Source organism: Microcaecilia unicolor, chromosome 3 (genome assembly GCF_901765095.1).
Source record: "Microcaecilia unicolor chromosome 3, aMicUni1.1, whole genome shotgun sequence".
Lineage (NCBI taxonomy): Eukaryota > Metazoa > Chordata > Amphibia > Gymnophiona > Siphonopidae > Microcaecilia > Microcaecilia unicolor.
Window position 1 is genome coordinate 35,466,936 of NC_044033.1, and position 25,709 is coordinate 35,492,644.

General features: G+C 42.7%; 1 protein-coding gene across 1 annotated transcript in view; it reads left to right on the plus strand.

Moving 5' to 3' along the window:
* PPP1R21 (protein phosphatase 1 regulatory subunit 21) overlaps positions 1-25,709 on the plus strand; it is a 200,592-nt gene that overhangs the window by 56,009 nt on the left and 118,874 nt on the right. The window contains exons 6-9 of the mRNA XM_030195830.1: positions 102-160; positions 4,880-4,974; positions 8,082-8,134; positions 20,221-20,370. Coding sequence (XP_030051690.1) covers positions 102-160; positions 4,880-4,974; positions 8,082-8,134; positions 20,221-20,370 — 357 coding nt within the window. The remainder of the gene's footprint in view (positions 1-101; positions 161-4,879; positions 4,975-8,081; positions 8,135-20,220; positions 20,371-25,709) is intronic.

Genomic DNA, 25,709 nt, shown 5'->3' on the forward strand with positions numbered 1-25,709 from the left:
AGGCAGATACCAGTGAGCAAACCTGGTGGGAATACGATGCTTATTTGCCTAATGTGCTCCATTGAGATGTGTTTGTTTAATTATTACTGTAATTGTTTTAGGTAAAATCTCATGCGCTGGAAAAGGAAGCCAAAGATTGCAGACTTGTAATGGAAGAATGGTACGTTTTTGCCTACTGTGATAAACATGATACTTTTATCTGTATGTTAGGAATGTGCATGAATATTGTCAGAAAGATTGCATTCAAATATTTTGGGCCTCTTTTATCAAGCCATGCTAGTGGTTCCCACGTGGCAGTTCCGACGGAGCCCATTCAAAGTGAATGGGCTTTGTTTGCATTACTGCACCAGGAGCCACTAGCGCAGCTTGATAAGAGAGGCCCTTTGTGTTTGGCTTCGTTTGTTGCCAAACACAGAATTTAAAAAGGTCTCTGTTACGCTCGGGGAGTCTCTTAGCGTTTACAAAGCTGCACTACAGATTCTCAATGCGGCAAATGAGAGGAAGCCCCTAGGAATTGCATGGGCTTCCTCTCACTTGCTGTGCAGGAATCACTAGCATGGCTTTGTAAAAGAAACCCTTAACTGATTTTGTCTTTTGCATTTTGTCATACTATGGTATTTATGGTTTGATTGTACAAGCTTGTTTGCTGTTTATTCTGACTGTGTTTAATAAAACCTCATTTAAATAAAAATATACAGCCCATATTCCAAAGCACTTATCCAGATAAGTGCCCTTTCCAGGCCCTATCTCTGAATTTTCAGTGGTGCAATACAGGTCGAATGTGGGCATTCTGGGGTTGTCGATATTCTGCCGCTATTCCAATAGCTATGTTGATAAGGATAGGACAGCAGAAGAGCATTTGTGTGTGCTGGCCTCTGTTGAATCGGGTTACTTTAGAGTTTTGAACAAGAAGGGACTACATGCAGTTACACAAACAGCTGCTTGGGGAGCAGTTCTATACCATAGGATTAAAGGGGATCTTTTACTAAAGATTAGCTCTTGCTGTCTGCCACGGGACCCATTTTATTCCTATGGGCACTGCTGCAGACAACATACGCTAACCTTTAGTAAAAAACCCCTAAGTGTGTAAATGTTAGAGAAATGGTATTTATGCGTGTGTGTGTATGTAGAATATATGCTATTCCCCATTTAGCTTACATAGTGTATATTTACAAGGGAGTGTACACATAGGTGGGGCTTAGGCAGGGCTCAAATTTACATGCGTATTTTAGAGAGTACTATAAGCTAATGCTTTCACCAGCTCTGTGGCTGGCATGAGGTATATACCTGGCTATACTAGTATTCTCTAAAAGAAAGTAGGCACTTGCGTTCCTTTATAGAATAGGCACCCTGTTACAGAGTTGCCCTTTTGGTGTTTTGTAAAGACATATGCATAATATAGACTGTGAAGGTGAGGCAGATGTGACAAGTAACTTTTTTGTTTTATATAGTTTTTAGTTGTTTAACTGTTTTCAATGTTTAGATTAAATTTATTTTACTGTACCGTTCATCAAGTGTATCTGATGTTGTGAGTAATTAAATCTAAACCCCCCAGAAAGAGTATCAGAATATCAACACGAACCTACAACAAGTTACTAGGCCTCTTATTCGATATCCCATTCCAATCCACAATCTTTGTGACTCATATTCCTCAATCATCTACTATTCTGGTTTTCCCTTATATTCCTTAATTTCTGTATACATGACTTTTATTTCCCCCAAAACATTTGTGCTGTGGTGAGCCTGGTGGCTCTTGAAAGAGGTTTTTGGCGATCTTAACTATTGGCAGGAAGACTCTAGAAGCAGGCACAGGAGAGTGCCGAAATGCCATAAAAGCTGTTCTGTCCTGTGTTTGTGGGCGTCAAGTGGTTTTCAGTCTTGAAGTTGTCAGTGGCTGCATGATATAAAAGCTAAGTGCTTTATTATTTAGATCACTTGATTTGCAGTAGTGTATGGTATGATTATGAAAACGTAGAAGTACAGCAAACAGCAAGGAATCTCTACAAGAAGGCAACACAGGAAGAAGTAGAGGCTGGCCAAAATACGAACCACCACAGGAGATGTTGTTTAATCACACTTTTATTCGAAGCACCAATCAAAGGACCTGAAACTGGCTGTGTTTGCCTCAGGGGTTGCAATCAAACTCAAATATCAAAGATATACACAATTATGTTAAACAAAAATACTGAATAGACAAATAAGAAAAAGAGACCATATGTATGCAATAAATCATAAAAACATAAGGTAACAACAAATTGAATACATTAGTAAAAGCTAAAACATCAAAAGCCAGTGGACTGTACCATAAAATAACAGAAGAATACACTTCAAAAAAGACACATAAGAATAAAGAATAATAGAACTGAAACACACCTCTGTAGACAAGAGGTGTGTAGTGGCATAAAATGCTATAAAACACATTTTAAGGGTCTTTCAAAAAGTGTTTTTATAGCATTTTTTATGCCTGGTATAATGTCTTATGTCAGATTGGAGATATATTAGTTTTAGTATAGCATTTCTTTTATATATTTTATAATTTGGATGGTAATATGGTTTTGTATACATCCAGAGATTACTTGACTTTTATGCAAATTGCTTTTAATATTTGCATATGTAATTTCCTCCTTTTAGCTTCCCTTGTGTTTACAAGTATTTCTGCACTAGCCACTATACACCTCTTTTGTCAACAGAAGTATATTTCATTTCTATTATTCTTTATGCTTATGTGTCTTTTTTTGAAGTGTATATTTTTAAAATTTTTTTGTTATTTTATGGTATAGTCCACTGGTCTTTAATGTTTTAGCTTTTAATAATTCACTTTTGTGTTTGATTTGTTGCATATTATGTTCATGTTTTCTTATTTGTCTATTCAGTATGTTCGTTTAACATAATTGTGTATACCTTTGATATTACAGTTTGATTGCAACCCCTGAGGTAGGCAGTTTTCACCACCAAAACGCGGCCAGTGTCTAGTCCTTTGATTGATCCTTTGAATAGTAGTGTCATTAAGTTCATCTCCTATGGTGGTTCATATTTTAGCCAGCCTCTACTTCTTTCCTATCTATGAAAATACAGAGTACATTGAGTAATAATTATCAAAGTTTAAAAATCTTTTTTATTTTTTGGGGGGGGGGGGGGGGTAGACAATAATTCATGAATACAGAAATTAAGGAATACAAGGAACAACCAGATGATTGAGGAATATAAGACCCAAAGTTGTGGCTAGAAATGGGATGTCCCATAACAGGCCTAATAACCTGTTGTAGGTTGATATTCTGATGCTCTTTCTGGGGTTTTTAGACTTTTATGCGTGAAAGTGTGTGGGTTGGTCACTGCTCATGCTATTTGTTGGGAATTTATTTATGGTAAGACTAGCAATATATTAGCCTATATTTTGAGTAATTAAATGGCTTAAGTAAACAAAATAGCTAGCACAGCCACTTCTGTGGATAGCGGCACTGAATATACACGGACAATTTAAATGCCGTGCCACTTAGGGTATTGACTTTTTTATTTTTTTAGTGTCACTATTTGGTAAATTACTTATTTTTACCTTAACTACCTAGGGGTCTATGTACTATGCATTTTTAGTTGTGAATTGTTGCATTAACAACCTAACACAGAAATAGATGTAGAATATGTGGGGATTGCACTTTACCATTAATGAGGAGGTAGGTACTGCATGTAAACTGTTCCTGTGGCAGATAACATCAGCTCAAGAAGAATTGCTAACTGCATCTTGCTTGCTGTCATTCAGTTAATATGTGCATCCTGAATGGAAAAACTATTTATTAGGATTTATTTCTTTTTGAAGAATTTCACTCAAGGCAGTGTACAGAAAGAATAAGTCAAACAAAGGCAATAGACAATTACAGCAATAAAAATATTCAAATTACAGTACAAGATATAGCACACTGTGTTACATTAGTGTCAACACAATATGCAATGAAACATTGACAGCATAGGTTGAAGCAAAGATGGAGCATGTAGATAAGATGGAGTTACAGGAGTTAAAATAAATAAGGGAACTAATTAAAAAAAAAGTTGCACATAGAAAGTTGCTTAAATATTATCTCAGCTAGGGTAGGAGTGGATAAGCAAGTCCTGCTACTATGAATGTCCTCAACTGTTGATGCAGAAGTTTTGCAGTCACCACATGTTAATTTTGGTAGTAAAAGCCTGGTAACTGTAAACCCCTTAGCATGGCTTAGAAAATAGGCTGCTTAGGACTAAGTTCTGTATATGGCACCTGAAAAATCGGCACCAAAAATATTTCCACCTAGGTGTATTCTGTGAACTGTGTCTAGATTTAGGCACAGTTTATAGAATTACACCCAGCGAGTTTATAGAATACGCCTATTGGCCATGCCTGCGCCTAAGTCTAGGCGCACCCATTTACGCCAAGTAAAACTTGGTGTAAATACCAGCGCCTATTTAGGCACAGAGCAGATATATTCTATAACCCTGCACATAGATTTTTGGAATGCCCACAGGCTGCCCGTGGCCACACCTCTTTTTAGCAGTGTACATTAGAATTTGCACACTCCAGTTTACAGAATACGCCTAGTGAGTTGTGCATGTAAATTATAATTAATGCCAGTAATTGCTTGTTAAGTGGCAATTGGTGCTGATTGGCTTCTTAAACTGTGCACGCAAATCCAGCATATGACTGGATTTCCACTCGCAATTTCAGCCGCGCTATATTCAATCTGGAGGTTAGTGTATTAATTTGGTAGGACATGTAAAATTATCTGAATCAGGCCTTAAGTGCTGTACTAGTACAGATATTTGGCATTAGGACTGTGTCTGTGATGTGAAGTGTTTGCCCCTCCTTCCCTTTCTCTGCATTTAATGCAATTCTTCATTATTTCTTCCCCAGCCAGCAGCAACTAAAGACACTTCATGCAGATCTGAGTGGCAGATTAGATGAGTCCTTATGCATAATCAATGAAAAAGTTCCTTTCAATGACACAAGTAAGCAAACCGATGTGGAGGAGTAGTTGTATGTGGTGAACAGTTGGCCAAGCGCTCTAATAAGGACAGTCATCTGTTAGTGCCACAAAGTAGTTAAGTGGTGCTGAAATAATAGGTAAATATCCTTTGGTAGGAAATACCTACCACTATAATGGATACTGTTGCATGTGTGGAATGATGTAAAAGGAAGCAGTGTTTCCAATAATGGGCTATTGAAGCAGCAATATTGGCTACACTTGGCAAAATGTCAACTTTGCTTCTGGCTATATGATCATCTTAACGGATCGCGTTCCTATGTGTTATTTTATGTGTCGTTATCTTTTATTACATTTTTGCACTTCATAAGATCGAGTGGAGGAGTATTGTTGTGGTTAGTGCAGTGGACATTTTATCCTGGGGAACTGGGTTCGATTCCCATTGCAGCTCCTTGTGACTCTGGGCAAGTCACTTAACCCTCCATTGTCCAAGGTACAAATAAGTACCTGTATATAATATGTAAACTGCTTTGAATGTAGTTGCAAAAACCACAGAAAGGCGGTATATCAAGTCCCATTCCCTTTCCCTTTCTCTAAAAGATGATAACCTTTTAAAATTGTGGCCTTGCTCACTGTTTTAACTTTGCCTCCTTGAGTTCACTTTGCTGTTTTTGCTGTAGTTGTACTATATAGGCATCAATGTGATATATTCATGAGCTTTGGCTCAGTATTAGCCCTTGATTTGTTTAAATATGTAGGGACTCTGTAACAAAGTAAATGGTGGTAAATAAAGAACAAAATGGTCCATCCAGGTGAAATTCCTTATGCAGCCTAGCACCACTGTCCCTTCTGATGATTTTTAGCTGTCCTCTTAATCCTTTTCCCACTACTGTCTTCCATGTCTATCCAAAGCATACCCAAAATCTGTCAGATTTTCGGCCTCCACCACATCATCTAATAGGCCTTTTCATGCCTTGCACTTTCAGCTTTGGTTCTACCATCTACCAAATCTGTCCCGCTGACAACCAAATCGATGGAAGGCATTGTAGCCAAACAGCTTACCGAATACATCAATAGAAATCAAACAAAATAAAACATGGAAAAGAAAATAAGATGATACCTTTTTTATTGGACATAACTTAATACATTTCTTGATTAGCTTTCGAAGGTTGCCCTTCTTCCTCAGATCGGAAATAAGCAAATGAGGTAGCAGTATATATGAGAGAAACATCAAAGCATTACTTTGACTGTCTGACAGAGTGGGAGGGAAAGCTAATCAAGAAATGTATTATATCCAATAAAAAAGGTATCATCTTATTTTCTTTTCCATGTTTTATTTTGTTTGATTTCTATTGCTAACCTTTAAGAGTGGACTAACACGGCTACCACACCTCTCTCTACTTAAGATTGAATACATCAATAAATTCTCAATACTGCACATATAGCAATCTGGATTCAGACCCCACCATAATACAGAAACAGTATTAGTTACTCTCCTGGCCAAATTCAAGCATGAAATAGCGATAGGTAAAAAAAATCCTCCTACTCCAATTTGATATGTCGAGCGCATTCGATATGGTAGACCACAATATATTACTAAGAATACTCAATAAGATAGGGATTGGAGGGAATAAACTGGATCAAAGGGTTCCTCACTACAAGGTCATACCAAGTAAGATCAAATTTGACTATCTCATCGCCTTGAAAAGCAGATTGTGGAGTGCCACAAGAATCACCTCTATCACCCGTTCTCGTCAACCTAATGATGACCCCACTAGCTAAGTCGCTATCCAAACAAGGCCTTAACCTTTTTCTGTACGCGGACAATGTCACAATATATATCTTTCAAATCAAGCCCATCAGAATTCACAAATGAAATCTTTAACAGCTTGAGAATCATGGATTCCTGGGCAACGGCATTCAAATTGAAACTCAATAAAGAAAAAATACACTGTCTCATTCTCTCCTCCCAACACAGTGCAGACCACCCCCAAACCATCAGTACCCTAGATCATACTCTCCCAATCTCAGACAGTCTGAAACTACTTGACATCACCATAGACAGTCACCTAACACTAGAGAACCAAGCCACAGCCATAACAAAGAAAATGTTCCACACAATATGGAAACTCAAACATGTGAAACAGTTCTTCCCAATGGAAACTTTTTGCAACATGATTCAATCAATGGTACTATCCCACATCGATTACTTCAATGGAATACATGCGGGATGCAAAGAACAAATCATAAAGAAACTTCAGACCGCTCAGAACACGGCAGCTAGGCTTATCTACGGAAAAACAAGATTTGAAAGCGCGAAACTCCTTTGCGGAAAAACTACACTGGCTACCAATCAAAGAACGTATTGCCTTCAAATTATGCACTCTGGTTCATAAAATACTCCACGGACCTAGTTCCTGTCTACATGACCAACCTGATCACCCTACCAATGAGAAACACATTTGAATCAGCAAGAACATACCTAAACCTTCACTTCCTAAGATGTAAAAGACTGAAGTACAAAGCAACATACGCGTCCAGTTTTCCTACATAAGCACACAACTATAGAATGCACTACCAAAAGACCTGAAAACCAAGAGCAACCACCTAAACTTCTGAAAAAACTTAAAAACTCACCTTTTTAGAAAAGCCTACTCCACCAGAACCAACAAACGCCACAGAAACACAACATCACTAAAACACTTCATGGACATAACACAGTACCTTCCGTTGCACAGTCCCCTAGTGTGGGTGAACCATACTAGTCCCAAACACTATCACCTTTTATTTGTTAACACCGCAGTTAGTAATCATCTTTCCGGAACCATGTAAGCCACATTAAGCCTACAAATAGGTGGGGAAATGTGGGATACAAATGTAACATAAATAAACCCATCACTTCAGCAATAGTATCACTAGCTATCAAAGTTAGAGATACTGTGTGAAAGATTTGGTTTCTCCATGTTCATTGAAAGTTAGAGTTTTAACTATGGTCTCTTCAAGTGGTAGGAAAAGCAAAGCAGGAGGATCTTTAAATATGATTATCTCTTTGAGAATTAAATCTCTATATAGCCCTGTTAGCAGATATTTTGCTGGCGCTGCTGTTTTTACCAGATTTTATTGGTTTTGCAGGGTCCTGTGAACTTAATGCCCTTAATGTTCCATCCCATAACAGGCGACACCAGGTAATTAGTAATGTAATGTAAAAGTTATGTTGAAAAATGTTTTTTTTTTTTTTTTTTGAGTCTTGCATTTAAAATATTTTTCTTGAATAAACATGGTTTGGGCTGTTTCTTTTCAAAATCTTTTTTTCTGCTGTTGTCACTTTTTCTCTTTACTGCCTCATTTCTCTTGTTCTTGGTGTTCAGTTGTATAAACAAGAATAGAGAGCTTACATATTCTGTTACCTGAGCACATGAATAAATTGAATATTTATCCATAGTATGAAGAAGAAATGTGCCCTACAGTGGATCATGGAGAAAACAAGAGCTAGAGCATTTAATGGCCCAAAATGCAACATTTCAGAAAAGGTTCTTTGCCTACTTATGCAACTATTTTCATTAAACCTGTTTATTGTATACAATGCATACGGATACCAGAAATATAAATAAAAGCACTTTTTTTGGGGGGTAGACACTACTCTGGAATTTGAATGTGATGACTCATTTGATCCCTTGAGTGATGCTATCAGTGAGCTTATAGGATTGTTCATTTATTTCATTCTCTGTTTTTTTCCTCATCATAATGCCCAAGGCAGGTTAAATTAGAAATATAAAAAATATGTATTAAAAACCAACATAATATCCCCAATAACAGATAAATCTCTTCCAAAACAGCAGAAACAAAAAAATAACAGTTAAACCAAAACAATCTGAAGCAGCCACATTAGAAGAAAATTTAGCATTTATTCTTAACGTAAGTACATAAGTATTGCCATACTGGGACAGACCGAAGGTCCATCAACCCAGCATCCTGTTTCCAGCAGTGGCCAATCCAGGTCACAAGTACCTAGCAAGATTCAAAACAGTACAATACATTTTATGTTGCTTGTTGTAGAAATAAGCAGTGAATTTTCCCCAAGTCCATTTTAATAATGGTCTATGGACTTTTCCTTTAGGAAGCCATCCAAACCCTTTTAAAACCCCGTTAAGCTAACTGCTTTTACTACATTCTCTGGCAACAAATTCCAGAGTTTAATTACACGTTGAGTGAAGAAATATTTTCTCCGTTTCTTTTTAAATTTGCAACTTTGTAGCATCATTGCATGCCCCTTAGTCCTAGTATTTTTGGAAAGAGTAAACCAGCGATTCACGTCTACCCGTTCCACTGCACTCATTATTTTATAGACCTCTATCATATCTCCCCTCAGCCGTCTAACCACTTTAGCCTTTCCTCATAGGGAAGTCATCCCATCCCCTTCATCATTTTCGTTGCCCTTCTCTGTACCTTTTCTAATTCCACTATACATATTTTGTTTGAGATGCGGTGACTAGAACTGAACACAATATTTGAGGTGTGGTTGCACCATGGAGCGAAACAAAGATGACATAACATCCTCATGTTTGTGTTCCATTCCTTTCCTAATAATCCCTAACATTCTATTTACTTTCTTACCCGCCGCTGCACACTGAGCAGAGGGTTTCAGTGTATCATCAGCGATGACACTTAGATCCCTTTCCCGGTCAGTGATTTCTAATGTGGAACCTTGCATTACGTAACTATAATTCGGGTTCTTCTTTCCCACATCATCACTTTGCACTTGCTCACATTAAATGTCACCTGCCATTTAGATGCACAGACCCCTGGGGAACCCCACTATCTTCCCTTCTCCATTGAGAATACTAACCACTTAATCCTACTCTCTATCCTTTAACCAGTTTTTAATCCACAATAGGACACTACCTCCTATCCCCTGTCTCTCCAGTTTCCTCTGGAGTCTTTCATGAGGTACTTTGTCAGTTGCCTTTTGAAAATCCAGGTACACAATATCGACCGGCTCACCTTTAGCCACATGTTTGTTCACCCACTTCAAAGAAATGTAACAGATTGGTGAGGCAAGATTTCCCTTCACTTAATCCATGTTGGCTTTGTCTCATTAATCCATGCTTTTGAATATGCTCTGTAAGTTTGTTCTTTATAATAGTCTCCACCAACGTCAGGCTCACCGGTCTATAATTTCCCGGATCTCCTCTGGAACCTTTTTAAAAAATAGGCGTTACATTGGCCACCCTCCAATCTTCCGGTACCATGCTTGATTTTAAAGATAAATTACATATTACTATTTTAGTTCCACAAGTTCATTTTTTAATTCTGTCAGTACTCGGGGATGAACATCCGGTTTAGGCGATTTGCTACTCTTCAGTTTATCAAATTGCGCCATTACATCCTCCAGGTTTATAGAGATTTCATTCAGTTTCTTTGACTCATCAGCTTTGAGTACCATTTCTGGCACCGTATCTCTCCCAAATTTTCCTCACTGAAGACTGAAGCAAAGAATTAATTTAATCTCTCTCCGTTATGGCTTTGTCTTCCCTGAGTGCCCCTTTTACCGCTCTGTCATCTAGCTGTCCAACCGATTCTTTTGCCGGCTTCTTTCAATATACCTAAAATAATGTCACGGACACATTAACTCCCAGATTCTTTGTATTGTGCCTAGTGTTCCACACTGAAATCCAAGCGTATTTTATAACAATGCGCGTAACTTAATTGGCTTAATAAGCTAATCAATGTTGATAGCAGCACTTAATGAGCAGTAGTGAGCACTAATTAGCAATAATTTATGCGCACAACTCGCTAAGCATATTTTGTAAAGCAGAGTGCCTAAATTCTAATGTCGGCGTGGTTATGATTGGGAAAATGGGCATTTCATGGACATTCCAAAATTTGCATGCATTCTTATAGAATATGCTCCTCTTGTGCTGGTTTTTACACCACATTTTACTTGGTGTAAATGGATACGCATAGTTCTAGGCGCTGGGATATCAACTAAGCATATGCTATATACTGCACCTAAATCTAGGTGCTGCTTGTAGAATATGCTTAGGCGGAAATTTTTTCCTCATGGATTTTTCAGGCGCCCTATATAGAAACTGGGCCTAAGTGTGTATGTATATGTTTAGAGCTAGTGTTCTTAATTCAGTCCTCAAGACCAGTGGTTCCCAAACCTGGTCCTGGAGGCACCCTAGCCAGTCAGGTTGTCAGGATATCCACAATGATTTCTTAGCACCAGCAGCAGATGAATCCAGAGACATGTGGGTTGTCCAGGCCCTGGATATCGCATCTCCAGATATTGCTACTCCAGCTACTTCCAATCCTAAGATGACCAGCACTAGGCAGCCACCTAGGTCCTTCCTGATTCACGAGGCTATGCAGGAAATTATTTTGGCTCAATGGGATACTCCCTTAGCTCCTTTACAAGTTGTGAAGGCTATGGCCAGACTTTAACCTGTAGACCCCATAGAACTGGAGAAGCTCTGTACTCTACAGTGGATGCGCTGCTGATAGCTGTCACCAAGAAGACCATCCTACCCATTGGGGCTTTGAAGGATGTATAGGATTGGAGGTTAGAGACCTCTCTTAAGCTGTCCTTTGAGGTGACAGCTCTCTCTTTGCAGGCAGCTGTCTATAGTTCTTACACTACAAGAGCATATCTCAGCTAGGTTAAACAGCTTGCGGATGCAGTTCCAGGGGCCAAGGCTCTGGTACCCGCCCAGCTACCAGATGTGGAAACCAGTCTGCCATTTGAGGTCAGACTTATTTGGGGAGGATCTCGAAGTTGGTCAAGGACCTGGGAGATTCCAAGTCTTGGCACTTGCCAGAGGACAAGGCCAAACCTCCGTGCTCAGGGTCACAAATCGCTTTCAGGATGCCTACCAGTATTATCTGGAGCATTCTTCCCTATCTCAACGGTCACGTGCCCCTGCTAGGTAGCCCTTTCGGTTGGATAAGAGGAACTCGCCCTCATATAACTGTACCCCCTCCAGTGCCCGTCCTGCTCAATGATGGGGCGCTGGCCCCCTCCTCCATTCCTATTGCGGGACGGCTATCTCTGTTTCTAGAGGAGTGGGCCTGGATCACCACTGACTAGTGGGTCCTTGATATTATTCGAGAAGGCTGCAAGTTAGAATTATGCGCTCCCATCACAGATTTTTTCTTGGAATCCCCTGATAGCAACCCTTCCTAAAGGGCGGCCATTTGCTTGATGCTTCAAAAGTTAAGGGACATGGGAGCGGTAGTTCCAGTCCCTCTGGTAGAACAGTGATCTGGTCGGTATTCCATTTATTTTGTGGTGCCTAAAAAGAAAGGGGACACCTTCCATCCAGTTCTTGACCTCAAGAGGAATGCTATGCTCGGTCATTGCAGCGGTGCAACCAGGCAAATTCCTTATGGCCTTGGACCTCAAGGAAGTGTCTTCCCCACACCACAAGTTCCTGCATTTTGCAGTGCTCGGGCAGCACTTCCAGTTTCAAGTGCTACCCTTCGGCTTAGCCACGGTGCTGTGTACCTTCTCCAAAGTCATGGTGATCGTGGTTGCCTTTTTACGGAAGCAAGGCATTCAGGTCCATCTCTGTACGATTGGCTCATCAGGGCACAATCGGCTCAGGAGAGCACACAGACTACCTCTCAGGTTATCTCCCTGTTATAGTCCTTGGGATGAATCATTACTTTTCCCAAGAGCCACCTTGTACCTACACAGGTATTGAAGTACTTAGAAGTGCAGTTTGACACGCGTCAAGGCCACGTGTTCTTGCCACAACACCGAAGTATCAAGCTTCAATCGCAGGTCCAAGCTCTTCTGGGGGCCCTTTGCCTCAAGTTTGGATTTGCGTTCATGTCCTGGGGTCCATGGTGGCGACTCTGGATATGGTGCCTTGGGTGACAGCGAGTGGAGGAGTGGTCTAGTGGTTAGGGTGGTGGACTTTGGTCCTGTGGAACTGAGGAACTGAGTTCGATTCCAACTTCAGGCACAGGCAGCTCCTTGTGACTCTGGGCAAGTCACTTAATCCTCCATTGCCCCAGGTACAAATAAGTACCTAAGCCGCATTGAGCCTGCCATGAGTGGTAAAGCGCGGGGTACAAATGTAACAAAAAAAATGTTTGGCCATTTCAACAGTCCTTTCTACAGTGCTGGTCCCCAATATCTCAGCTTTATCATCTGCATCTCTTTTGGATTCAGGTGGCCCTTCGAAGCATGCAGTGATGGACGATTGCTATGACAGATGCAAGCCTCTCAGAGTGGGGGGCCCACTGTTAACTCAGGTGGCACTAGATCTATGGTGTACGGAGGAGTTGAAGTGGCTCATCAATCATCTGGAACTTTGAGCAGTTCACCTAGCCTTTCTTGCATTTATTTCTCTGATGGAGGGCAAGCTGGTTTGAGTGTTCTCCAACAATGTGACAACAGTGGCTTACATCAACAAGCAAGGGGTGCACACACTACTTGGATCTGGCGCACGAATCTCAGTTAGTACTTCAGTGGGCAGAGTCCTATTTACAGCTGCTGTCAGCGACCCATATCATGGGAACACTGAATGTTCTGGTGGACTCTCTCAGCAGACATGCCATGGACCAAGGAGAATAGGAGCTGGCGGCGTTGGCATTTCAGCAAATCACATGCCGAGGGGGACGGCGGTTGTAGATCTCATGGTGACTGAGTTCAATACCAAGGCACCTTGGTTCTTCAGCAAATGGAGGGAGTTTGGATTGGAAGCGATCAATACTCTTCTTCAGCCTTGGCCCACGGAGGTACCGCTTTATGTATTTCCTTGCTGGCCCATGATAGGCAGGGTGCTCCATTGAGTTTGGTCCCACTCTGGACAGGTGATCCTAGTGGCTCCAGATTGGCCACATTGCCTGTGGTATGCAGACCTAATTAGATTGTGGATGGATGATCCTTTTCCTCTGCCAGCTCTACCCAGGCTGTTAGTTCAAAGACCAATTCAAATGGAGGATCCCTCCCGCTTTGGTCTTACGGTCTGGCTATTGAGCGGGCAAGGCTGAAAAAGAGGGGTTATTCCCCACAGGTTATTGCTTCTCTTTGTCAGATGAAAAACGGTCTACTTCAGCTGCTTATGCCCAGGTGTGGTGAGTTTTAGAATCCTGTTGTGCAGAGTGTGATGTGTCTACATTTCAGGCCTCTCTGGCACAGATTTTAGCCTTTCTGCAGGATGGCCTTACACGTGGTCTGGCATACAGTTCCTTACGGGTTCAGGTTGCGGCATTGGTATGTTACCATGGACACTTTTGAATTCTTCATTGGCAACACATCTGGATGTGGTGCATTTTTTTTGAAAGGAGTACATTGGCTTAAACCTCTGATTCGATCTTTGTGTCTGGAATGGAATGTCAATCTAGTATTGTGGGCCCTTAAAGCTGTTTGAACCGTTGTGCCAGGCTACTTTGAAGACTCTCATGCTGAAGACTGTTTTTCTTGTTGGCATTGCTTTGGCGCTATGAGTGTCCGAGCTCCAGGCATTGTCGTGTCAGGAACCCTTCCTCTGCTTTTCCCTTGCTGGAGTTACATTACATACCGTTCCCTCTTTTCTATCTAAAGTGATTTTGTCCTTTTCATCTCAATCAGCTGTCATTTTTAATGGCTTTTAGAAAAGAGGCTTACCCTCGAGAATTTACTTCCTTGCATCTTTTGGATGTTTGCTGAGTTCTTATGCATTATTTAAAAGTCGTCAATGAAATCTACCAGTCAGACCATTTGTTCTTGTGGTGGGACCCTGTAAGGAGGCGTCGTCGAAAGCCACTATTGCTCATTGGGTCAAGGAAGCTATTGCTTTAACTTATTTGTTGGAGGGTAAAACTGCTCCATTTTCAGGTGCATTCTACTAGAGCGGTTGCGTCCTTTTGTGCGCAACAATGATTCCATTGTCTGACCATTTGCAGAGCAGCAACGTGGTCGTTGCTCCACACCTTTTCCAAACATTACCATTTGGATGTGGCAGTGTGCGAAGACGCAGCCTTTGGTGCAATGTTGATTTCTTTGGGAGCTTCTTGTTTCCACCCTAATTGCGGTATGTTTTTTTACATCCCACATGTCTCTGGATTCATCTGCTGCTAGTGCTAAGGAACAAGAAATTGTCTTACCTGATAATTTTCTTTCCTTTAGACTCGGCAGATGAATCCAGAGGCCCTCCCTGTCTTATCAGTACTGTAAAGTTACTCCTTTGTTCATGGGTTCCTGTTGTTGATTATCTCTGTTAGGTGTTCTTCAATCAAATTTGATGTTGGTTTCATGAAGGAGAAAGTTCTTTACTTTTCCTGGGGTTTCCTTCTGTTTTGTTATTCGAATACTGACTGGGGCAAAGAGCATGACGTCACATGTACCACTTCAGTTCAGTGATCTTTGTCTCCACCTGCTGGTAGATAGACACAACCCACATGTGTCTGGATTCATCTACTGTGTCTAAAGGAAAGAAAATTATCAGGTAAGACATAATTTCTCAATATTCATGAGAGATTTCCATACCAAAGAGGCAGTGCATGCAAATTTCTCTTGGGTATCCTGAAAACCTGATTGGCTGGGGTGCCTCCAGGACCACGTTTGGGAGCCAATGCTCTAGGGATACCTAGCCAGCCTGGTTTACGTTCTACCTCAATGAATATGCATGAGAGATATCCATATAAATCTACTAGTGTGGGTAACCTGAAAACCTGACTGGTTGGGGTGTGTCCAAGCACTGGTATAGAGAGAGGTCTATATGCTATGAGTTCTATATTTGGGCATAAAAATTTGTACTTACCAGGGCTGTGGAGTCTGAATCAGAGTGGTGGAGTTGGAGTCTGAAGCAATTTTGGGTGGCGTCTGAGTCTGTAAAAATGTAGCGACTTCAGAGTCAGAATAAAAATTTAGAAAAGTGTATTGTACATTTTCCAAGGACAAGCAGGACATTTTTTTCTCAGGTACAGGTGATGACATCTGATGGAGCCTGGTGCAGACACTACATCCCACTATGTATGGGTGAGTGCCTTCCCACCCAGCATGAGTGCAATGGACCGGCAGTCTTTGTTTTTTTTCGGAACAGGAGTTTGCGTTTTGTAAGCTCCCCTCTGCATCTTTACTTATATTTTTCAGAGTACCTTCCTTGTTTCTTCTTTGTATTTCTTTGTTTTTTTTCTTTTCCCTTTATTTTCTTAACTGGCCAAAAAAAAATCCCCCCCCCCCCCCCCCCCCCCCCCCCGCAACTTTAGAGGCCAGCTTAGACCTGAACTCTGGTCAGGGTTTGTTTATTTTTTCTTTTTTCACATGAGAGGTTTCTCTAGCTCTCATAATTGAGCTGTTTGATTTTGCATTGGTTATTTTTCTCCCAGTGTCACAAAAGACTCCCAGTGGCTTTAAGAAATGCTTTAGGTGCAACAGAGTCATTTCTGGGACTGGCCCTCATAATTGGTGTTCTCTGTTTAAAAAATGCAAAAAAGAACTCAGAAGAGTAGAGAGGCCCTGTGCAAAAAACATTTTGGTTTTTCTAAGACCAATCCATTGGCATTGGAGGCATTGGTCCATATACCTGAGAAGCGTCGGTGCCCTGAGGGCTGCTTAACCCTCTGTAAAGTTGATACTGATGTGTTGGGCTCCTAACTGCCAGGACCAGCCATCTAATTAGGCACTGACGTGTTTGCGGGCTGTCACCGAACCAATGCCTGCATCTGAGGAATGTTCTGGGCCAATTGTACAGGAGGAGTTGGAGCGGATTCTGGCCTGGTGCATTGCCAGGGTCTCGAGGGCATCGATGTCACCCATGGTGCCACACCCCAGCCTATCCTGGAGGCCCATGCCTTGTCTGTTCCCCACACATCGACTCCAGTTCCTCAAAGGAGGTTGGGGTTGACCTCGATGGAGACAGTGCTCCTTTCCAGCCCATCGCAAGGTCCTGCCCCTCAACGTACAGACTCACTTGGACAACCTATGATGCTTTTGATGTGGCGTCCAGTCTTTTTGTATTGGGTATCGGTACGCACAGACTCACTTGGCTGTGTGTATCAGACCTACAAACAACTGTTCAGGAAATGCTGGCGAACGTTCTCTGCCAAGGTGATAATCTTTTTGGGGATGAAGTGGAAGAGGTTGCTGACCCCATCAAGAAGAGAACTGACACCATGAAAACCTCTCTCAACCCACTCCTTCTGCAGCCTGCACGCCGCAAAGGTATTCAGGCAGAAATCAGATGAGACCCTACTATTCTCAAAGGCATAGGTACACTTTTCCAACATAGCTTTCCCTACAGTCTTAGGGAGCCCGCTAAAAGGAAAGTGCTCAAGTATCCATGAAGAAAGGTATTTCAGTGTGGGAGCTACTAGGGTTTGTTTCAACTACCCCCAAGTCCCATCTACACGTGGTGCATCTGTTGAAATTAATTGGAGTCCTGCTAGATATGGTTCAGGCTTAGGCCTACCTCCCTCGCTTATGGGCAGATGCTCTCATCTGCATTGCCTCTTAGGTCTGACACAGCTAGCAGATTACAACTTGGCAGATGTTGAGGTTGGTAGGCCACATGACCTCCACAGTGCATGTCAGGCCCAGGACATGCCTCCACTTGAGGGACATTCAGTGGACCCTTGCTTCTCAATGGTGTCAGGCCATGGGGAAACGTGTTGGATGTCATCTTGGTCACACCAGCGACAGCTCAAGACGCTTCTCAGTGGACAATTTTGGTCCAGTTTGATTCTGGGACTCCCATTCCCAATTTCTCTGCCCCAGTAGATTTTGACAGCAGAAACATCCAATCTGGGCTAGGGAGTTCATCTGCAGGGGCTTCACACTTAGGGACACTGGTTCACTCAGGAGACCAAGCTTCACATCAGTTCCCTAGAGCTTCGGGTGATATGGAATGCTCTAAAGGCTTTCAGAGGTTGGCTGATGAACCAAATTGTTCTCATCCAGACAGATAATCAGGTTTCCAAGTATTATGTCAAGCAGGGAGGTACAGGATCCTACCCCTTCTGTTAGGAAGCAGATGGGATGTGGCAGTAGGCCATCAGCCATGTCATGGTGTTCAGGGCCTTGTACCTGGTGGGGAGGGACAACATTCTGGCGGACAGACCGAACAGGGTCATGCAACTGCACGAGTGGTCTCTGTATGTTTATCCTCTGATGGATAAGACTTTGCTGAAACTCAAGCAGAACCAAGGAACCATGATTCTCGTTGTGTCTTACTGGCCATGACAGTTCTGTTTCCTTCTTCTGGAGTTGTCCTCCAAAGAATCTTGGAGTTTGGACTGTTTTCCTACTTTTAATCATGGAGAGTGAAGTGTCTCTTCTCCATCCCAACCTCCAGTCCCCAGGCCCTCTTGGTCTGGATGTTGAGGGCTTAGAATTTTTATCTCTTCCACTGCCTGAGGGTGTCTCCAACGTCCTGCTGTTTTCCAAGAAAGATTCCACCAAGAGGTGTTATGCTTCTAAGTGGAAGAGGTTTGCCGTCTAATGTGAGGACAGGTCTCTAGAACTTCTCTTGTCCTTCACAAAAACTGCTTGAATACCTTTTTCACCTCTGTCTGAGTCTGGTTTGAAAGCCAGCTCTGCAAGGGTTCACCTCCATGCAGTTAGTGCTTACCATCACCTTGTCAGAGGTAAGCCCATCTCTGTACAGCCTCTAGTTGTTTGTGTCATGAGAGGTTTGCTGTTGACAAAGCCCCCCCATCAAACCTCCTACTGTGTCATGGGACCTTAATGTCACCCTCACCCAGCTGATGAAAGCTTCATTTGAACCACTTGATTCCTGTCATCTGAAGTACCTGACCTGAAAGGTCTTGTTTTTGGTGGTGGTCACTTCAGCTCAGAATCGGTGAGCTGCAGGCTTTAGTAAGCTGATCCACCTTACACAAAGTTTAACCATAAAAGGTTAGTTCTCAGCAAGCATCCTAAGTTCCTTCCTAAGGTTGTCTTGGAGTTCAGTCAGTCATCCTGCCATCATTTTACCAAAAACCTCATGCCTATCCTGGCGAAAGTGCACTGCACACCTTGGACTGCCTGCAAGCTTTAGCCTTCTATCTGGAGCAGATTAAAGCCCAAAGTTAGTCCACCCAGCTTTTTGTTTTTTTGACCCAAGTAGGATGGGGCAGACATCATCAGTAAATGCATATTATCTAATTGGCTAGCAAACTGCATCTCTTTTACTTATGCCCAGCCTTAGTTGACTTTTCAGGGTCATGTCATGGCTCACAATATGAGCACTATGGCTGTGTAGCCCACTTGAGTCAACTTCCATTGAGGAGATTTGCAAAGCTTCAACCTGGTCTTAAGTCCACACATTCACATCTCATTACTGCCTTGAGCAGAATACTTGTTGCAACAGTCAATTCAGTCAGACAGTTTTGTAGAATTTGGTGTCTAGAATCCAACTCCATCCTCCTAGGTCCATTTGTGTTCTGTTCCAGGCTACACCTTCACAACAAGACTGCGTGTAAGTTAAGGTTGATTGGTTTCTAGTTGGCCTTGCCGTTGCAATTCCCTATTGTCCTTAGTTTGTTGTTGTTGCTGAGACTGGTAGCTATGGACTCCCATATTCGAGAAACAATGTCTTTCTTGTCCTTGGAGAAAGCAAAGTTACTGACCTGTAGCAGGTGTTCTCCAAGGACAGCAGGACATGTATTCACACACCCTCCCACTTGCCCTGGGAGTTGTATATTGATATTGTACTGCTGGTCCTGCACTCTCACACTGAGCAGGAAGGTACTTGCGCATGCATGGTGGGATGCTGCCATAGGCTTCTTAAAGCTATTGAATGTTGGGTAGCAACCACACCAGGCTCCGTCAGATGATGACATCCATATGTGAGAATACATGTCCTGCTGTTCACGGAGAACACCTGCTGCAGATGAATAACTTCACTTTTTCATTTTACAGGATTGTTTTTGTTTAGGTTCTTCATATTTCAAATAAATACAATTTGTAGTCTTAGTCCTATTTTTGTACATATATCCTATGTTTCTGTAATTAATCGAATTTCTCTTAGATTTACTTTACGTAGTAGGAGTTGGAGTCAGAGTCCAAGGTTCACTGTTCTGACTCCACAGCCCTGGTGTTTAAAGCTCTGTTAAGTTCGCAGTGACCATAATTAATTTTCATCTTTCCCACGCATAAGTTCTGTTTTTTCCTCTTACAAGTGAACAGTAATTAAAAAAAAACAAAAACACAAACCTTTAATGAGCAATTATTATGTAGGCTATGTTTCAAAACAGTACCTGGTTTCTTTACATATGAATTGCATATCATTTCTTCAATGTCATGATTGATAGGAAAGTAAAATCTTGGTCTGTGTTAAAGCTAAAGGTGCGAGACATTGCTGGCCAGGCACTGGCTTTCATTCAGGATCTTGTTACAGCTCTCCTGAACTTTCATACTTACACAGAGCAGAGAGTCCAGATTTTCCCCATTGATTCTGCCATCGACATCATCTCACCATTAAATCAGAAGGTACATTTCTTATTCTGGGGATTACTTGTTTGTCTGAGGGAACCATTAAGAAAAACTAAACTAGATGTGTCTTGTGCATAGTCGCTTTGATTTTTGTTTTTTTGTCAAGAATTCTTACTATGTAAAGGACAGTAGAAATAAGATTACGATAAATTGTACGCAAGGGAAAGAAGCAAAGTGAGAGGCGTTTGTCCCTCAAGATGATTACATGGGATAAAATGCTTTTCAGAAGGTGCAGCATTATCATACCATTGCAAATATACATTCCAATTTTCTATTTGCAAAAATAATTTGCATGTTTAAAATGTCCTGGTCTAAGCTTGAATACAAGGAAGTTAAGTGATTTGCTGAAAGTCATTTGAAAGAGTTACATCCAGTATTGTTGCTGATTTTAATGGTAGTCTGAGCTGTTGTGTCCTTAATTATGATACCCAACTTTTGTAAAATATTAAGGTTTTTATGCTGTAGATAGAAACTGGTTAGAAACCATTTCAAATAGAATGTTGTTGGGCCTGTTTACTAATCTTCATTAACTATTAATGTTGCAAGCAATGTGCACTGACAGTTAATGTGACGCCTTAGTGTTAACATTTGCTAATTTCTGCATTAATTGCAAACATGTAATGGGACTGAGAATGCCATTTCAGTAGCTACAGCTAACTTCATTACATTTTTTTTCTGCAATGCAGTTAGCATGTGGTAATCACATTTCCTTATTAACTGCCTTGTGCTCAAAGATGTCAACCCCCTTTGTAGAACACTAAGGGACCCTTTTAGTAAGCTATGGTAAAATTAGCAGTTAACATGGGACTTTACCTTGTGGTAGCTGCAAATTTAATGTGTTCACCATTGGGAGTGTTCCCAGCATTTGCTCCATTAAATTTGCAGATACCATGCAGTACTTTGCTTGGAGTTAGCATGGAAGCACTCAAACTGCAAAAGTACCAAAACGCCTTCTATGCCCACTCTTTGCCCATGACACTTTCCCTAATACAAAAAGCACTTAACATGTGCTTTATCGCATAGTAACTGCAAAAGTATTGCAAAGATCCTTAACGTTGTGTATTAGCAGTTACCACGTAGGGCTTACTTGTGGTTTAGTAAAAGGCCTCTAAGTCTAGCATGTGACCCTTTTTCATGGGTTGGAGATTTGATCACCTGTGTGAATTCTAGAACTGCTGTATCAAGGAAAGCAGTGGTTGTGCAATCTATAGTTTCAATATGTAGGTTAATCTCCCATGATCAATAACCTAGGGAAGGTCAGGGCTACCTCTGTCACCTGATCCAGAGTTATTGCACAAATGATGTGTTTTTGCTTGGTGCTCTGTAGACCTGCGAGCAACCAGATTGGTTTCTTATTTTCTAGCTGAATTAAGAGACATTCTGACTTAGACAGATGGGGGATGGTGAGACTCAGCATTTCTATTGCCTGATGGATTAGGAGTGCTACCTCTCCACCCTGGTTCCCTGGTCTTGATTGATGTAGTACCGTGACTCCTGTTGGATATAGTACAGCTAATAGGACAACTCTGCTTTCATCTAGCCAGGTCTCAGTTATTCCTAGGATGTCTAGGTGGTATTCACTGATGATGACCTAAATCATAAAATATTTCTTATTGGGTGACCTGGCATTCACTTGGCTTAAGTTTCCAAGTAGTGGTCTGTTAGTGATGGGATTAGCTAGATGGTGGTAGACAGGTAGTTGTATTGGTGTAAGATAGATATTTTGCCTCTTGAGTTTGTGTCCTTCTGACAGTTGGGGACTAGTGGTATGTATGAGGATGTTTGGTTTTACTGGCCTCTGAAGCACCTTCTTCTATCCCTCATCAATCTTATCACAGGGCTCATTCACTGTAGTGGAGGACAATGATGTACCACGTTATTAAGTAAGAGATCAGAAAGCTCTCTGTGCCGTTTAACAGAAAGCCTGGGTGTCTTAGGCATGAACTAATAGTGAAATGTTAATTATGCAAATGTTGCTTGATCAGAGCTAGTCTCTCTGAAGTGCCTGCTTCCTAGAAGGTTGAAGTTCTCCTTGGAGATGGGTGGTCAGTCAGCCCTGCAAGATTGCTTATTTTTCCACAACTAAGGAATATCTGTATTTTGTGCTTTTAATCTTAAGGACTGTGTTGGAGTAAACTGTTTTGGTTGTCCTGATCCCTCATTATAAAACCAGCTAGGATTCTGATCCTTTCAATTCTGGGTTCCTGTCTCTCTGGAAAGCTTTAGGAGCAAGAGCTATCATGCAAATATATGGAAACTCATTTTCCATAGTGTCCCTCTAGACTGACACAGATGGGTTATGCACTCCTACCAGCAGATGGAGACTGAGAGCAAACTGAGCTTCAAGTAAGCCTATAAGTGGGCTGTGCACTTGTGCAATCCCCAGAAAGCCAGTCTATTCTCAGTATTGCAGATGGTAGGGGTAGTAAGCCTGTGCAGTCCTGTTAGTTGTGGGCCCTGGGGTTTTTGGTTTCAGTTAGTTCTCCTGTGGTTAGTTTTGGGTGGAAAGAGAAAAGCCCGCTCTCTCTCAATCTAGAAGAAACAAAAACAAGAAAAAGAACACCAGAGGCTTTACTTAAGATTTTTTGAGGTGCCTCATTGTCTGGCTGCTGGATAGGGGCTGAGGCTCGCAGGGGTCTCTTTTGCCCTGGGGGTGCCAAACTGGATGGCTGGATCCCTCCCCCCTTCCCTCTCTTGGACCCTTCTTGGGGTACCTTGGTTTGGTGAGCCTCGGCTTCCTGGCTCTGTCGGCATACCGACAGTTTTGAGTGATGTGGGTCTGCTTTGTCACATTTCTCTGGGTAGCAATTTGACAAAAAAAGAAAATACAAAGAAAACAAGACCTCATTAAAACAAAAAAGGGGGGGACCCCCGAAGCGTTGCAGAGTTGTCTTTGTATTTCCTTCCCTTTTCAGTCTGCCTCTTGCTGCCCCAGCGGTTGGTCTCCCTAACTGTTCTTTTTGTGTGTTGCTCAACAGGGTGCCACAGGGATACTGCAGACTTGGAGAGTGATGTCCTCACAGCAGTGTGCTGTTTGTCAGCGCCGGGGTGTGGGTTCGGCAGGCACTCTGGTTTTTGTGCAGCTCCTGAGCAGTCTGAGGCAGGGAGTGTGGAGGCAGCGCATCAGGACCTGATCTTCCCCTGCATTTGGAGCCGGTCTCATCCCCTGGGTTGGTTGGGCCAGTTCTTCTGGGTTCCTTGGGACTAGATTTTCCTCCTGAATGTGTTCTGGCCATTTACAAGGCCTTTTGTTTGAAACAAATGGGAAAGATAGCTGGACCACAGCAGGGGACTGCACTGCAGGGGGAACCCTCTTTCTTGCCTCCCTCTAAACGCCGTCACGGCAGCTTGGGAGGATGAGGAGGACCTCATGGAGTGTGCATCTCCTGTGTCTGAGGCTTTTGCCGGACTGGTCTGAGGATCTCAGGGACCAGGAGCAGTCTGTGGGGAACGAGACCTGGCAGGCAGGCAGGCGGAGCTGCCTCCAGGGGAAGACCCCTCGGTGGTGCATATTTTTCATCATGAGGAGCTGCAAGAGCTCATTTCGCAGGTGTTGGTGCTGAGGTTTGAGGAGTCACCTCCGGAGGTTCCTAGGACAGTGGACCCGCTTCGCAAGGGAGTTAGGAAGCCCTCTCTGTCCTTTCCCATGCACCATGACATTCAGGATGTCATTCAGGCACAGTGGACTTCTCCAGATGCTTCCTTCCGTATTGCGAAGTCGATTGTCCATCTTGCTCCCATTCTGGAGCAGGGTTAGGAATCCTTGTGACTATCCAAGGTGGATGCTGTGACCTCAGCTATCACCAAGAAGAATACTGTTCTAATGGATGGTGGCACTACCCTTAAGGAACCCCAGGATCACAGGCTGGAGGTGCTGCTTAAGCAAAGTTTTGATGTGACTGCTTTGGCTGTGCAGGCAGCTGTTTTGGGAAGGGGGGGTAGTAGATCAGGCTTGTTTTCATTGGGCTGGGCATATTTTGGATTGAGACTCTGATGATTGGTCTTTGGTGGACCAGAAAGCAGCCAAGCTGGAGATGGGATCATCCTTTTTGTATGACCTCTGTGCATCTTCTAAGTCCATGGCTCTTGGTGTGGCGGCCCAGCAGTTGTTGTGGCTCCGGGGATGGTCGGTGGACGCGGTGACAAGTCTAAGCTCAGTAAATTTCCTTTCTGAGGTTCCTTATTATTTGGAGATCTGGATAAGCTAGTCGAGTTAAGGGGAGACTGGATAAGCTGGTCAAGAGTCTGGGGGAGACTTAAGGTTCCTCATCTTCCAGAGGATAGGCCTCAGGCAGTTGGCAGAGGTGTGTCCGGGAAGTCAAGGTTTAGGGATGCGCATCACTATATGCCTGGTAGAACGGTGGTTCTCAACGTATTCATTTCTTTCAGAGGGTGCAGCCCTTTTGGGGGGGGGGGGGGCAGGATTCCAGGTCCTCGGCTTTCTTGGGATGATCTGCTCAATGAAGGTGTTGGGGTCCAGTCCTCAGTTCCATTGGGTGGGGGGCAAGGCTGTGGGACTTCTACTGGGAGTGGACCAAGGTTACCTCAGATCAGTGGGTGCTCAACATTGTTCGCAACAGCTATGCACTGGAGTTCACGCTTTCTTGGTGTCTCCTTGTCGGGCCTCTTGGAAAGTGCGGGTGGTTCGGCAGACTCTTCGTTGGCTGGCGGCCTTGAAGGTGATGGTTCCCGTACAGAGTGCATAGCAGGACATGGGTGGTTATTCCATCTATTTTGTAGTTCCCAAGAAAGAGGGTCCATTCAAGCCTATTCTGGACTTGAAGGGAGTGAATCACGCTCTTCGGGTGCCCTCATTTCACATGGAAAGTTTTTTTTTTTTTTTTTGTGCTCAGTTATTCTGGCCGTGCAGCCCGGAGAGTTTCTGTCTTCATTGGATCTGATGGAGGTGTACCTTCGTATCCCTATTAATTCAGCTCATCAGCATTTCCATCGCTTTGCAGTTTTGGGGCGGCATTATCAGTTCTGTGCACTCCTGTTTGGTTTGGCCATGGCTTCCTGCATGTTCTCCAAGGTGGTGGTGGCAGCTGTTTGCAAGGAGGGCATCTTAGTGCATCTGTATCTGGACGATTGGCTTATTCAGGCGAAGTCGTACCATGAGAGCGTCAGGGCTATGGCCCAAGTGGTGCACATGCTGCAGTCCTTGGGCTGGGTGGTAAATCTGGCCAAGAGTTATCTTCAGCTGTCCCAGACCTTGGAGTATTTGGAGATTCGTCTTGATACCAGAGTGGGCAGAATTTTTCTGCTGAGGCCAGGATTCTGAAACTGCAGTCACAGGTCCGGTTCCTTCTGGGCTCCAGGAAGCTGCAGGCCAAAGA